The sequence below is a fragment of the Varanus komodoensis genome, unplaced genomic scaffold (genome assembly GCF_004798865.1).
Source record: "Varanus komodoensis strain SLA01 unplaced genomic scaffold, ASM479886v1 scaffold3, whole genome shotgun sequence".
Taxonomy (NCBI): domain Eukaryota; kingdom Metazoa; phylum Chordata; class Lepidosauria; order Squamata; family Varanidae; genus Varanus; species Varanus komodoensis.
This window is the reverse complement of record NW_025335761.1, coordinates 58,226,428-58,240,987: the sequence shown is the minus strand read 5'-3', so window position 1 is coordinate 58,240,987 and position 14,560 is coordinate 58,226,428. Positions and strand designations below refer to the sequence as shown.

Here is a 14,560-nt window from a genome sequence, read left to right as displayed (position 1 = left end):
TCTCTGCTTGCCTTTGAGAGGAATGTATAAAAAAGCATTTCCTACCAAATGAGCTGTGAAATGTATTATTAGAAGTCTGGCTCTTGGCATGCTAATGAGAATTCAATTTATTTTATCCTATGATACCCTTTGAAATCTTGAGTTCAGCCACCTATTCAATGGCTAAGGTACTTATATTTTGTATCAAAATTATTTAACCAAGTATAGCTGATGCTTTCTTCCTTCCTCCCCTCCCTCCCTGCTTTCTCCCTTTTCCTCCTCCCTGGAGAAATCCCTACTTGAATAAGAGTATAAAGCAACTCTAAATCCATCACTGATGGCAAAAGAGGACCATTTCCTTGCTTCGCGGTATCTTCAGATGCCACTTAGATTAGAAAAGAATCCGGACAAAGGGTCCATCTTGTCTAGTTCCCTCTTTCCTGGAAGAACCCGCTTGTTTCCTTTGGGAAGACCACAAAAGGGGCATGGAAGACAATAGTTCTTCCCCTGCTGCGGCTCCCCAGCAACACTCAGGACCGTTGGGTTGTGAGTGGTGTCCCTGAAGGTCATATGGCCCACTCATCCAGGTCAGAGGTGTGACTTCAAGAACTGGTGCCTAAATTTGCATGCGTTCCCTCTCCTCGTGGCTTTTCCTTTTGTGCTGTCTCTCTTCTATCACAAGGCTGCAAGTGGGAACTCCCCTGTCTTTTACCAGGGCGCAGCTCTTAAGAAACTTTGGATGTTTTAGCAGTAACATTCACAGACGTGCCACTTCTGGAGATTCCGTGTCGCCACCGACAGGCCGATCCTCCATGTATTTGTCTAATCCCCTTTGTAAAGCCGCCAAAGGTCCTGGCCGTCAGCACTTCTTATGCCCGCGAGCTGCACAGACTGTGTCCAGAAACGCTTGTTTGTGTCTGTCTTGGATTGAGCTTCCAAATTGTTTCATCGGATGACCTCAGTCCTGACCTGGTCCTGGCTCATTTGGAATCGTTTCCTCTTTCCTTCTGTGTTGCATTCGTACATCGTTGCATTCTACACATACATCATTTAAGGCAGAGAGGGTCCAGGTGGAAGGTGTCTCGTAAGCTTCAAGACTTGGCAGGGATTTGAACGCAAGTCTTCCCTACTCAAGCCAGTCCAAGGCCAAATTAGCAGCAAGCCACTGATGCTACGGAGAGCCAAAGGGGACAAATTTAGCTTCATGCAGTGTCTCAATAGTACTTTGCTGCTAAATTTTGCCAGGGTGTTTTTTGCTACGCCCACTGCAACGGGCCTGGGTGGGGGTGGCGGGGTTCCTCTTTAGGGGGCTGCACGTGCCACGGCATGGAGCTTGTCCATCTTGTTTTGTGTTTTGCATATAAGTGGGGGTTTCCTCTGTGAAAGAAAGTCAATCCCCCCAGTCCCTTAGCAAATTTGCCCATTGCCCCTCATTCTTCAAAACTTTGTTCATATGAGAAACGCACCGCTAGCTGTCTTTATGGTGTTTCACTCCTTGCGGCCTGTTTTCTAACGACCCCTTCTGTGTTGTGAGCTAATCTCGAGGCATAAAACAGCTTCGGATACACATGCATTCAAAAAGCCAAGCTCATTTTTCACCTCCCTAATAGCCCATTTTCTGCCCCCCTCCCGTCGTCCTTTTTTATGCAGTGTTGGACACAAATGACAGATTCCTGCGAAAAGTCACAATCGGACAGTCTCTGACTGAGAAGGGGTTCTCACGCACAGTAAGTATCCTTTCTCTTTCCATAAAAGGGATCATTTGGCCTTTTTAGCAAAGCAGGCAGCCATTTAAACTATCACGTCCTTGCCTCTGCAGCTCTAAAGTTGGCAGGTGTGGGATTTCTGGATTGCCCCATGTGCTCTTGGAGATGCACTTAAAAATAGACTGGGGAGTCAGGAGATGAAATGCCCACCCTCAGTTCTTTTGTGGAAGAGAGTGCCTCTTTGAAATGCATACTTCATGTGACTCTTCAACCTCCAGGAGAATATAGCCCCCTTCCTGTACAGCATGGATGTGGAACCTTTCAGTCCAAGGGCCGAATTCCATGAGAGAGAAGTTCTCGGGGGCTGCATTCCAATAGTGGGCAGAGCTGGAGGCCAAGGGGGCAGGGCCAATGGGGAAAGGGGTGGAGCCAGAAATGGCAGCATATTGTAGCTTAAAGCCGTTGGTTTCATGCGCTTCAGCTGAGGGGGGGCACTGGTGCTGGGGTGAAATTGCACAGAAGCAATAAAGCCATTGCATGGTTAGTGAGAGCGGGAAAGGGCATGTGACTCGGGGAGCAAGGTGCTCTTTCGAATCCCCATGAGCTGGCATAAGCCCCCAAACAGGCTAGATCTGGCCCCAGAGATGAGGTGGTGCACCCCTGCTGTCGAGTTCCTATTCTTGGGTGTTGTGCCCGCCATGTTTGTCTTCTTGTTAAAACCAGGTGTTTCAATTGCATGTAAAGGAACTTAATTGTGATCCTTCTGGTTCTTTTCCTGCACTTCCCAAGACCCAGTTCGACATCACGGTAGCCAGTGAGATCATGGCTGTCTTGGCGCTCACGGACAGTCTGGAGAACATGAGGCAGCGTCTGGGGAGAATGGTTGTTGCCTCCAGTAAGCACGGCGTTCCGATTACTACAGAAGACCTGGTATGTTGACCACAGTGTCGCTCAGGGAAAAGTCTGGGTGAAACTAGGAAGGGGACGGCTCCAGGAACCTCCAGTTCTGATCCAGCATGGCAGTTGTTAAAGTGCTGGACTGGCATTTAGGCAATCTGAATTCCAGTTGCCTCTTGGCCAGGAATACCTCTGGGCCAGTGACCAGTTCTCAGCCTAATATACCTCCCAAGGTGGTTACCTGTGAGGATAAAATGGAGAGAAGGACCATAGAGGCTGCCTTGAGTTCCTTGTAAGATGAAAGATGGTGGGTTATAAATGAAATAAATAAACAAGCCCATCCACTTAAGCCAGACTTGCACAATCTGGTATCTTCCAGATGTTGAGCTACAATCCCCTCATGCCCAGCCAGCTGCTTGGGAATGCTGGAAGTGGTGGCCCAGCACATCTGGAGTGCATACAGTTGAGGGAAGGTGACAGATACCAGTTCCCTTGCAATCAGTGGTCTTCATTTCCCATTAAATTCCCCGGAATCTGGGTTGTAGAGCTCATGAACCCACACAGTTTGGTGCCAGGATACATTATCCAGTTCCCCCTCCTCATTCAGATATTCCCTGGAGTGGGGGGGTCCAAGCTGTCGTCATTGTAGAAGCTAGGGTGTAACGCACTCTACGTGGGGCTGCCCTAGAAGACGGTCCGGATACTTCAGATGGTGCAAAATATTGCTGCCAGGTTGCTGACGGGGACTGGGCGTTATGTTCACATGACCCCAGTCCTCCATCAGCTCCACTGGCTCCCCATTGAAGTCCGGGCCCAATTCAAGGTGCTGGTTATCACCTACAAAGCCCTGAACGGCTTGGGACCTGGTTACCTGAAGGAGCGCTTGCATCCATATATGCCCTTCCGCCCCTTGAGATCGGTGGCAGAGGCCCTTCTCCAGGAACCCTCCATGAAAGATATTAGGAGGGTGAGTACCCAGAGGAGGGCTTTCTCTGCGGTGGTGCCCAACTTATGGAACGCGCTCCCTAGAGAGGTCCGCCTGGCGCCGTTGTTATTTGCTTTTCGGTGCCAGGCCAAGACCTTTTTATTTAAACGTTATTTTAATTGTTAATGTTATTTATTGATTTTATTGATTTTAAAATTTCGCCAGGATGTCTCCACCATTTTATGCATTTGTATGATGGAATTTATGTATGATTGGAAGCTGCCCCGAGGCTTATGCGAAGGGGGCGGCATATAAGTTGGATGGATGTATGGATGGATGGATGGATGGATGGAGAGGGAGAGAGAGAGAGAGAGAGATGGGGTGTCATGGCAACAAGCCTTTTCTGCAAGGCCTTGATGTTGGACACGGCTGTGGAGGTTAGAACTATTCCATCTGGAAGGAGTAAGCAAAGCCTGCCTGAGTTTGATCCCTCAGTGGCCCCTGTTTCCTGACAGTGCTCATCCCCAGCAAGGGGAAGTGAATGGCTGCCATTTTAAATTCCCCCCAGGCCCCGAAGCACTAAGACTGCATGGGATACTCTGGGGCCTTGTGGGCAGCTTAAAATGGTGGCTTATAGCATTCAGGGGCCCAGTCAGCTCTCTGCAAGTGACAGATGATGGATATCCGGCCTGGAAGTGAGGAAAGCTACAGGTCACTGCTTGCCTTATGGATGGGGTGAGCGAGGGCTTAATTCTGAGAGCAGGTACCACCATAGATTTTGCCATGCATTTTGGCTGCAATTGAATCTAATATCATAAATGTCAGTTTCCTCCAACCTAGTGGTTGGACTACAATTCCCATGCTGTCTGGGGAGGAAGTTAAATGTAGTACAATGCATGGGGGGCAGGTGGACGGAGACCCACACACACAAGAGTCGCTGTAGCTACTTGAATTATCCAAAAGCATCCTTGCTGTTTTTCCAGTCATGAAAATAACTGCTGAGATCTTCTATTCATCCACACTGCAGATGTTATATTGCATATTTTTAAAAAATGATAGCTTTTTATATTGCGCAATTGTGATTTCTTCACCTCTGGGAAATATAAACTTTCTGAATTTCATGATGCTTGTAGCAAAGAAAATAAAACAGCAGGACAAACATGATTGGAATGGGTCTGCCTAGAGTTTTTGGCAGTACAGTTTGGAAGAAAACAAAACCATGGAGCGAACAGGTCTGCGAATGTGAGCAAGGCGTATCCAGCTGCGTTTGCCCTTTTGCATCCTGTTTCTAGACAAAGGCTGGCAGATTGTACATCAAGCATAGAGAAAGTAGGCCAGCTGTTAGCTTCACAGCTCCTGAAATGTCATAAACCTGAAGAAATGAATAAGAATTGCCACTCGAGTAATTCTTTATATTCTTATTCCTTGAGGGAGTGAGTGGCGCCCTGGCGGTGTTGATGAAAGATGCGATTAAGCCAAATCTCATGCAGACTTTGGAGGTAAGTGCATAAGCGATGCAGCTCTGATGCTTTTGATGGGAAAGTGGAACATCAACCAAAATATGGTCTGTTTTATGGCACTTACTTCCTGGCAGAAGGGTTCGCTTTCCCCTGATCTTACACCATCATTTAGGTCCGCTAAAACAGGCAACCAAAAATGTAAGAGTTGCAGTTTACTAATCAGAAGCAGTATAATTTTTATGTAAACAGTATAAACAGCAGTTGTGCCTCTGCAATCATTTTCAGGCGTTGCCTTTTTAAAAACAGCATTTCGTATCCCATGCAATCCACTGCTCAATTCTATTTTCCTGCCTTTCTTTTCCCACTGCTCCTTACCTTGTTTGTCCTCTGGATCCAACAGGACTGATTCGTCTCCTTCTCCTGACTCAAATGTGTACCCATCTTTGTTTATGAAGCTTTTAAAAAGTGCATATTTTGCAGGTTTTGGCCTATGAAAATTGCATGTTTTATTTTATTTATGTATTTGCTTTTGGTCCGTACTTCTCTGGCACACAACTGTGCACTTACATTATCCCGTCTGTATGTTTTTGCCTGGTCAATGTCTTTGTCTGCTTCAGTTATCAATGGGAGCACCAGAGGAGACAGCAACAGGCTAATTTTTCCAACGTAGCCTGCGTTCAAATGCACCAAAAGGCAGAAACGAACGTCTCCTCAGCAGCGCAGCCCTCTAGAAAATGTCGGTCCATTTGCCAACATTGCTCGTGGCAACTCAGACAAAATAGCTCTGAAACTCATCAGCAAGGAATCATAGGATAGGAGAGTTGGAAGGGGCCAGAAGGCCGTTGGGTCTTACCCCCTGCTGTTGCAGGGTTCTCAGATGACTGTGTGGAATCTTTCTGAATGTCCCCAGGGTGGGAGAGCCCACCGCTTCCCCAGGTAACAGGTTCCATTGTCATACTGCTCTGACAGTCAGGAAATTCTTTCTGGAGTCTAGTCTAAATCTGGATTCTTTTCACTTGTCTGTTACTCCATGTCCTGCCCTTTGGGATGATTGAGAAGAGGTCTTGTCCTTCCTCTTTGTGACAGCCTTTTGGGTACTTGTCGAGGCGATCATGTCACCCCTCAGTTCTTCAGTTCTTTCAATCTCTCCTGATAGGGCTTTGCCTCCAGTCCCTGAATCATCCTTGTTGCCCTCCTTTGAACCCCTTCTAGCTTTTAGGAAGGATTTGTTGCTAACCTTTAAGTGTTGAAATGATACTTTGCAGAGTCTCTTACCTTTTCAGCACTTCCTTAGAGTCTGCGGCTACTCCAGAAAGGAGTGGTACTAACTCTTCTTCCCTACCTTTTGGAGCAGTTGCTGCAGTTTCCTCTCCGTTTCTGTTCCAATCCTGAAATTGGCAACGTTCCCCTTCATTTAGTTTCTTGACTTTAAATTTGCATATATTTCCCCACTGTTTCTTTCCCAGTCCTTACATTTGCATACATTTTCCAGTCTCAAAAATGTGTATTTTGGTGTGACTGTAGCTGTAAGTGCACTGAAAAGGAGACAAGAAAAGTGGGGGGGGGGGTGCTGCAGACTCCTCTTTTTGGATGGCCAGAGGGTCAAGGGCAGTGTTGAAAAGGTGCATTTAAGAGTGGAAGGGCCACATCTTCGGAAGGTAATATTGCTGTTGAAAGGTAGGCGCATGACCCTGGCAACTGTGTGCAAATTAGCCTATATACAGTCTTGCCCTGTAATCACAAGTTTATTTGCACATTTATGAAGGACCCACAAAATATATTTAATATTTAAAGTGTGCAATTTTCTTGGGCCAAAAGAAAGCACATGGCTCCACTTGTCCCTTTTTGAGCCTTTGCATTTAAAAAAAACTTTGGCATCCATTGTAGGGTGGTCATTGGTGAGATCAGGACTCTGAGCAGCAGGCTGGTTTGTTAGTTTTGGCGTAGTGGCTCCAGAGCCATTCCCAGGAATCCACAATGAAATTGCCCTGCTGGGTTTGGATCCTTGTGAGCAGAACAACCTCTAGAACAAGCCAATGATGGCCTGTCTGCAAAAAATAGGTCACCCTGCTGAAACCACGCCAGGTTTCGGTATTACAGTAACCCATCATGGTTGGTTACCAATGGTGGCTTGTTGTGCTGTGCAAGCCAAGTCAGAAAGTTCGGTAGTCCTACTCTGATCAAGAGTGCTCAAGAGGACTAGCAGGCTGACCTTCTAGCAGTTTTTTGGTTCTGCTGAATGTTCACTTTTAATACTGATCATATCGGGTCATTTTACTGGAAATGCTTTTCTGGTAATCTTCAGGACTTTACAGCCCTCTGTGCATGCTTTCATGCATATGTATCACTGAGTTTTGCAGAACGTCGTCACAAATACAGGTGTGTGCAAACTTGCAGTGTTCCAGATGGGAAGGCACCAGCGAATCTCTCCTTACGGCTATCTTGTCCTCCTGCTGTCTTTCTCTGTTAGGGCAATCCCGTGTTTGTCCATGCCGGCCCGTTTGCCAACATTGCTCATGGCAACTCATCTGTCCTGGCAGACAAAATAGCTCTGAAACTCGTTGGCAGAGAAGGATTTGTTGGTAAGTCTTTTTCTGACTACTGTCTGCATGTGTGATTACCCGATGGGATGCACTGGAAGCGCCGAGCTTAAAAAACTCACCCAGCAGTCATAAAAGCTATATGCAGATGAGTTTGTGCATGGATTTTATGGCTACAAGATGTTTTGCGACGTATCCCAAGGTCCTAAAATGCCTCACAATCAGTAATTTGCCTGTGGTGTCAGAAGAATGTCAGAAACTCAGAAGTCTCACAAACTGGCATGCAAAGCTTTATTTTCCCTAAAAAATAGCATGTTTAGGTGTTGTGGTGCATTTTTCTAACCCAGGACACTTTGTGGTATTGTCTCTAGTAAGCTAAATGTTCCCCAATGAAATGTCCTTGGGCCATTCAGTTGACACCAAGAAGCACTTAAGGATGCTGTCCTTAAGAAAAAGGCCTACAGCTCCCAACACACCCCAGCCAGCCATGTTGCTGGTCTTTTTTCTTCTTTCTTTTTTTTTCCTTCTTCCCCCTTTTTATCTTCTTTTTTGACTGCCTAAACAGCTTCTTTCTCTGCACCAGTTTTTTTTTTTTTTTTTTGGTAAATCACTGGGCAATTTTTATACCCCAGGAATGTTGCCTGGTTTTAATAACATAATAATACCACAGTGGCAGAAATTGAGTGATTTTACCCCACAAAATCTGGAGTGCCCCACATCCAGATGTTTGTTGTTTGTTTGCAGAAGGAAAGCAGTAAGTGGTAAGAGGTCGTCATGAGAAGACATTGTTGTAGGTCTTCTTGTGTGTAAATTCCACAGTGAAAAGTGCATCTGTGTAGCCGTTTGGGCTGTCCTCTCTTAGCAGGGTTATACAGGGAAAGGGAAACACATGTAGGGTCTGGTTTTGGACAGCTGTTTTTTGTGAGGATGAAACAGCACCCGCATTGGCTTGGGATCTACCTGACTGACATAAATTTCTGGATTTCTATTATATGCTGCAATACAAACAATTCACTTCCCTCAACTCTGACTAATCCGCTGACATAACGAAAACGTGGGTAGCCCCCCTTAGGGAATGGTTCCTGAGCTCCTAGTTGTTGTCTAGGACCGGACATTTTGGAGAGCTTTCATTCATGGGGTCACCATAAGTCAGAGATGACTTGATGATACAGAACAACAACAACAAAGACATTGTCTGAAGCGCCATAGGACAGCTTGGGTTCCCAGCTCCAAGCCCTCCAGCCTCAGAGCCCGTAGCTGGAGCTCCAGGGCCGGAGAAAGTGCTCCAGTCTCTGAACTGGGGACTGAAGCTCCAGTTCTTCTTAGGAACGTGATCACGGAGAGGGGCCCAAGGGGGCACTTCAGCAGGCAAGGGACTGGCGTGGCCAGGATACAAGTGGTCCTGAAGCACCATCTGCCTCTTTTCCTTCCCTGCCCCAGCTGGATGGGTGAAAAAACCCCTCTAGGGAACATGCAGAGTGGTTTCTCCAGCTGTTCACTGGATGCCTGAGCGAGACTTGCAGACACCCTTAGCTGTGGCAATAGTTTGGCTTTTTTGAATTTACAGTGTAAATTCTCCTGAATCCTCAAGTAAACAGATGGAGTGCATTGGACTAAGAACAGTAATAATACCACTGTGTGCAAAAGGAGGGGAATGGTCCATAATCATGAGTTTCCCTCTCTCTTCTGCCCACAGTGACGGAAGCCGGCTTTGGGGCTGATATCGGCATGGAGAAGTTCTTTGACATCAAGTGTCGGTATTCTGGCCTGCAGCCCCACGTGGTGGTGTTGGTTGCCACTGTCCGAGCATTGAAGATGCATGGCGGGGGCCCCACGGTGAGTGTCGGCTTGAGCAACAGGGGCCTGCACAGGTCCGAGCCAGAACGTGAAAGGGTGTTGCAGGAAATGGTCCAGTTAGCAGCGGCTTCTGCAGGCCAGATGTGTCCATTTAGCATCCTTGAGAGAGGGTTTCTTTCCCACCTGTCCTTAACGGATGGAAATGGTAGCTTTACAGACTAATGGGGCAGCTTGTCGCATGGCTCTTGGTTCCATTCAAGTCTCTGCTTAAACTGCAGACTCCTTTTCCCTTCCCTTTTTTGCCTGGAGTTCCATCCCATCCCATCCTCTTTCCTTTATTTTTGAATCCCTAAAGGTTTCTCTATTTTTATTCCCAGCTTCCCTTAATATTATTGGGAAGGTACATTAGGCAAAGGGGACTCTCTTTTCTGATCTTCCTTGGGATACACCCTCCTTTTTACTTTCTCGCATGCAGAATCAAAGTGGGGGGGGGGCACACGCATAAGCCCCTCCCCCAGTGTCCGTGCCTGGACAGCTTTAAGGGCTTTGTAAGCATGTTCAGCTGCAGAGATGCTGTGATCTTGAGCCCTGCCTGATCTGGGTTTCCAGGAGGGTCCTCTGCCCCTCCCCATAAATCAGCCGAGCCGGCGCGGGGGGGGGGGGAGTCTCCTACGCATTTCCCTGCCCTGCTTGCTGATCTTTTGCTAATGAGCTCCTTTGTATGCTGCTGGCAGTCTGGTGTATCTCTTCCCTGGTCTCCAGACCTTGGAGGATGTAAAGAATTCTTTGCAGATTCATCACAAGCAAATGATTGCCGCTTGCTTCATTAGGGTAATGAGTGCCACGTTCTGGAGTGCATGGATGCACGCAGACGCCGCACTCACACGCATGCAGCTGGGCTAAAATTCATGACCTCTGCCATGTCCTTGTAAAGCAGCCATAGGCAATGGTCTACCCATGAACCTGCTTTCCGTGCCTGTCCTCCCTTCTTAATTGACATTTTTCCAGCCAGCCACTGGGATCATTTGCAAATGGGGGGGGGGGGGGTGCCTGCTTGCAGAGCTCTCCAGCAAGCTAGCATGCCAGGTCCCCCTTGCTAAGCTGGAAAGGCCTGGGCCTGAACAGAAGCGAAGTGGTGGGTCGTACCCCATGGCCATGGAGGCCCCTTCCAACTCTACCACTCTTCTGTTCTGTCCCGTCGTCTGCTGCCTTCATCTGCCATGAGCGTCCCTGGGCTGCTGGGATGCTCCTTGCAAATGGGGATGGCAGGTGGCAACAGACCAAGGCTTGCTTCAGCAGAGCACAGAGCCAGCAAGGAAAGGGGTCCTGGGTCACTTCTGCAAGGAATGCTGGGATTGGCCAGGCAGGGCACGCGAGCGCCAGCAAGGGTGTGTTTCTGTCCAGGAATCTACTGGGGACCTGGAGGAAGAGCAGGACAGCAGCCTGGGCTGAAAGATCCAGTAAGGGGCGACCTGGGGAGGTTGGTTGGGAAAGAATTGTGGCAAGGATAAAGCTAAGCAAGCCCGGGCCTGGCCTGAGCTTGGAGGGGAGACCACCAGGAGCCTGCATGTAGCCACCTGGAGTTCCACTAGGGGAGAAAAGGTGGAATAGAAATATAAATGGGTGGGTGGGTGGGTTGGCTGGCAGGCAGGCAGAGATAGTGGAGGGAAGAGGAGAATCTTGCTGTCTGTGAAACGGGTTTTTGTTGTTTTCATGTAGAGGTGCTCAGATTCTGCCTTGTACTCAGTCTTTGGGGAAAGTTGCTTGGCCTTTGTGACTTGCCCACCCTCCAGGACATTTTCTCAAATGGACACACATGCCCATGGGTCCAAAAGGTCGGCCTCTTTCTGTTGCAAAGGAATTCCACCACTCTCACAACACCATAAAGACCTGCCAATGAGCATCCGTTGCTGAAATGTTACTCGGGGTACAAAGGGAATGTTGCTGCCCAGATTTAATCTCTGCGCTTACTCTTCGCAGGTCACAGCTGGCGTTCCTTTGCCAAGAGAATACACCGAAGAGGTAATTATGGCTCAGCGGCCCAGTTCCTCGCTTCCTGATTTCCTAACGGTGCTTCTGTGAGCCTGAGCAATAGCCAAGAGTTCTTGGCTGTGTTACTTTTGTCTTGCTGTGGCTCTGTGATCAGATGAAGTAAGCCTGTTGAACATCTGCCTGTCGGAAGAAAACATGACATGGCCTCAGCATTTAGCAGGCGCCACGTTCTTTAATAGAGTTTATATGCAGATACTCTGCTGCTGCTGGCCAGGAACTCTGTGTCTCCCTTCCTCATTTTTAAGGAAGAAAGAGGGACTATTTTGGAGCAGGACTGCAAGACCCCCCATTCAGGCATCTTGTTCCGGGACTGGTCAGTCGTGGCTGATTGGCCCAAGAATGAGCTGTATGCCCGTGGACCCCTCCCCTCCCCTCCCCTCACGCACCCAGCATGGGTTCTTTGGTGTTGTTCATGTGCCATCAAGTCATCTCTCCATGGCATCCCTACTTAGCTGCTTTAACGTCTGTGACTTACCTTGGTGGAGACCATCTATCTCTTATTGATTCTTTTCCCATGGCTTATTAAACCACAGTTTCCCGTGATGGTCAGACTAGGTAAAAGTGGTTGAAGCAGTTGTGAAGTTGGGGATGGGCCTGGGGTGGAAGGCCATAATCCCGGGCACACACAGGGAGCAGCAGGTAAGGAATGCAAGCCAAAGCAAGCTCCATTTTATCTTCACGGCCAGGCTGGTGCTGGGCTTTATTTGAGCCCAAATACAACACTTCACAGGTACAGGTTTTCCCCTTCTTAATCAGGCAAACAGTGTTATTGGGCAAGGGATGTAGAAGCAGCTGTAAAGTATGGAATGACAGCTCCGGGAAGAGAAATGTTAGTTGTGTGCAGTACAGTGGCGTGAGCAGTTAAGTCAAAGAAATCTATCACAGACTCAAGTGAGTCTGAGAATTTGACCCATGAAGTAGAATGCAGTAGATTGGCTTTTCCGGAGTCACACAGATTCTGTGGACCATTTATTTAAATTTTTGCATAATTTTATACATGTTTTGTCATAGAAGAATATATAAAATTAAAAAAACATGTATTCTCCCCATAGGCTAAAGCATGAAGCTATGCGTTTTACAGAGATATGTGTATTTTTCAGAGATTTACGCATTTTGGAAAGAGCAAATCCACACAACTCCACATTTGTGCAAATGCGTATGTGCATGTTTCTGCAAAGTATAAACTGTCAGTGAGCAGGCAGTGGCATAGACTTTACAATTCCTACACATCCCTTCCTAGGGACCTGTTACAACGAGTTCTTTCACTTCAAAATAAAGTGTTTTTTTAAATGTTACATGATTTTGTTGCTTGTAATCCATCCAGGGAGCTGTGTGGCTAATAGGGCAGGCTAGAAATCAAATAATACATAAATAAAATAAAAATTTAACACTGCTGGGAATGCCCATTCTAGCTCCTAAGGGTTCACCACAAACCTGCTTTTTTCTGTTTGTTTGTTTGTTTGTTTGTTTGCTTGGAATTACAGAATGGAAGATAAAGTCTGGTTCAATGTGGAAATTTTTCCTATTTTTGCTATATTAAGCAATATAAAATTATTAAACAATTTACTGTGATATAAGGAATGAACTCTCTGCTAGCATAATTCTTTCTAAATTATTTGAAACAAATAGGTGATCAAATTGATGTGTACATATCTTTCTGCCAGGCTCATGGAAGCACAGAGTGTAATTGCTGAAAAATAAAGCACTGCCTGAGGGTTGCTTTGTATTAATTATCACACTGGATGTGAGTTTTCTGCTTTTACAGTCAGTTTATTCTATTAGTGATAAGCTCCATAAGGTGCTTCTTGGCTAGTTTCAGGGACTTTGAAAGCTTCAGTAAATAGAATCATGGAGGGAAGAGTCGGAAGGGGCCAGAGGGCCATCAGGTCCAGCCCCCTGCCCAATGCAGGACTCCAGGTCAAACCATCCCTCTCAGGGGGCTGTCCGGATCTTCGGTGATCCATCAAGTGGCCCAGTGACATAGTTCCGTGTTTTTCCCTTGCTGCAAATGGAAAAGCTGAGGCAAAGAGGAGAGATCAGACCCGGCATTTTCCAATATGCGGCTCTTTCTCACAGATGCTGCATTGCATCATCTCTGATACATTTATCCTCCGCAGCTGTGTCAGGCTGACGTAGGTTCCAAGCATGCCATTCCCAGAAACTTTAGATATGCTGCGGCAGAAATTGGGTGTTAATGGCTGGCAACAATTCCAAGTATGTGTCATGAAGACAATGAGCTTTCACTTAGTTCCCCACCTCCTCCGTGTCACATCACTTCTCTTGAGAAGATACTGGGTGTTTGACTCCTTTCTCTTTGTCACTTTGAATGGAAGCTACTTTTCAGTGCTGAAAAGTGATAATTCTTTAATTGCATCTGTTCCAGCACTGAGCATGTCTTTCCTGTCAGGTATTTTTTCATCTTGTCTTCTTCTTCTTGTGCACAAGCAAATGACATTTCTGAAAAGATGTTCCCTTACAATGCAATTATTAAAGTTTTTTAATTTGTATTTTGGCTTCTGTTTTTGTGCCAATGTTGTCGTTTGTCATTTGCTCTGTTCACACAGCAGAGAAACATCTAGTATTTTCCTGTACCCAAAGCTAACAGTCTCTCTCTCTCTCTCTCTCTCTCAATCAGAACCTCCTGCTTTTGGAGAAGGGCTGCAGTAATTTGATGAAGCAAATTCAGAATGCCAGGACCTTTGGCATCCCGGTTGTTGTGGCCGTCAATGCATTCAAGTAAGTAGGACTAAGGCCTTCAGGAGAACGAAGTTTTAGTATCCTAAGGTGAGAGGGCAAAGCAACACAAATTTACAAATACTCTCCTGGGAAAGGTGTGGTCCAGGGGAAGAAGTTGTGGTCATCCAGGGAACCTCCAGAAGCCAGATTGAGACCCAAAGTGGATCAAGTTTGGCCTGAGGCTGAGGTTCTGTCCTCTTGCTATATGGGCTTAAGCAACACGTGATTGCGAATCCTCCATCTTCCTGCAAAATTCGGACAGTGTCTCTTCACACCATGGCTACAAGGGGACCAAAGAGGAAAAGAATTATGTCCTTCTACAGAGAGCTGGGGTAGCATAGCAGGTGAGAGACTTAGCTAGAAATGAGGACGCCTCAGTCTGCCATAAGCTCTGCATGGGGGCCTTCGGCAAGACTCCCTCACTCAGCCTCCCCATCTGTAATATTGGAGAAATTAACACAGACTTAT

At 46.9% G+C, this 14,560-nt stretch overlaps 1 protein-coding gene across 1 annotated transcript in view; it reads left to right on the top strand.

The window, feature by feature from the left end:
- The window catches only part of MTHFD1 (methylenetetrahydrofolate dehydrogenase, cyclohydrolase and formyltetrahydrofolate synthetase 1), a 76,430-nt gene that overhangs the window by 39,953 nt on the left and 21,917 nt on the right, over positions 1 to 14,560 (top strand). Inside the window, exons 17-23 of the mRNA XM_044436572.1 lie at positions 1,630 to 1,706; positions 2,475 to 2,615; positions 4,938 to 5,006; positions 7,438 to 7,549; positions 9,204 to 9,343; positions 11,285 to 11,326; positions 13,992 to 14,092. Of these exons, the coding sequence (XP_044292507.1) occupies positions 1,630 to 1,706; positions 2,475 to 2,615; positions 4,938 to 5,006; positions 7,438 to 7,549; positions 9,204 to 9,343; positions 11,285 to 11,326; positions 13,992 to 14,092 (682 nt within the window). The remainder of the gene's footprint in view (positions 1 to 1,629; positions 1,707 to 2,474; positions 2,616 to 4,937; positions 5,007 to 7,437; positions 7,550 to 9,203; positions 9,344 to 11,284; positions 11,327 to 13,991; positions 14,093 to 14,560) is intronic.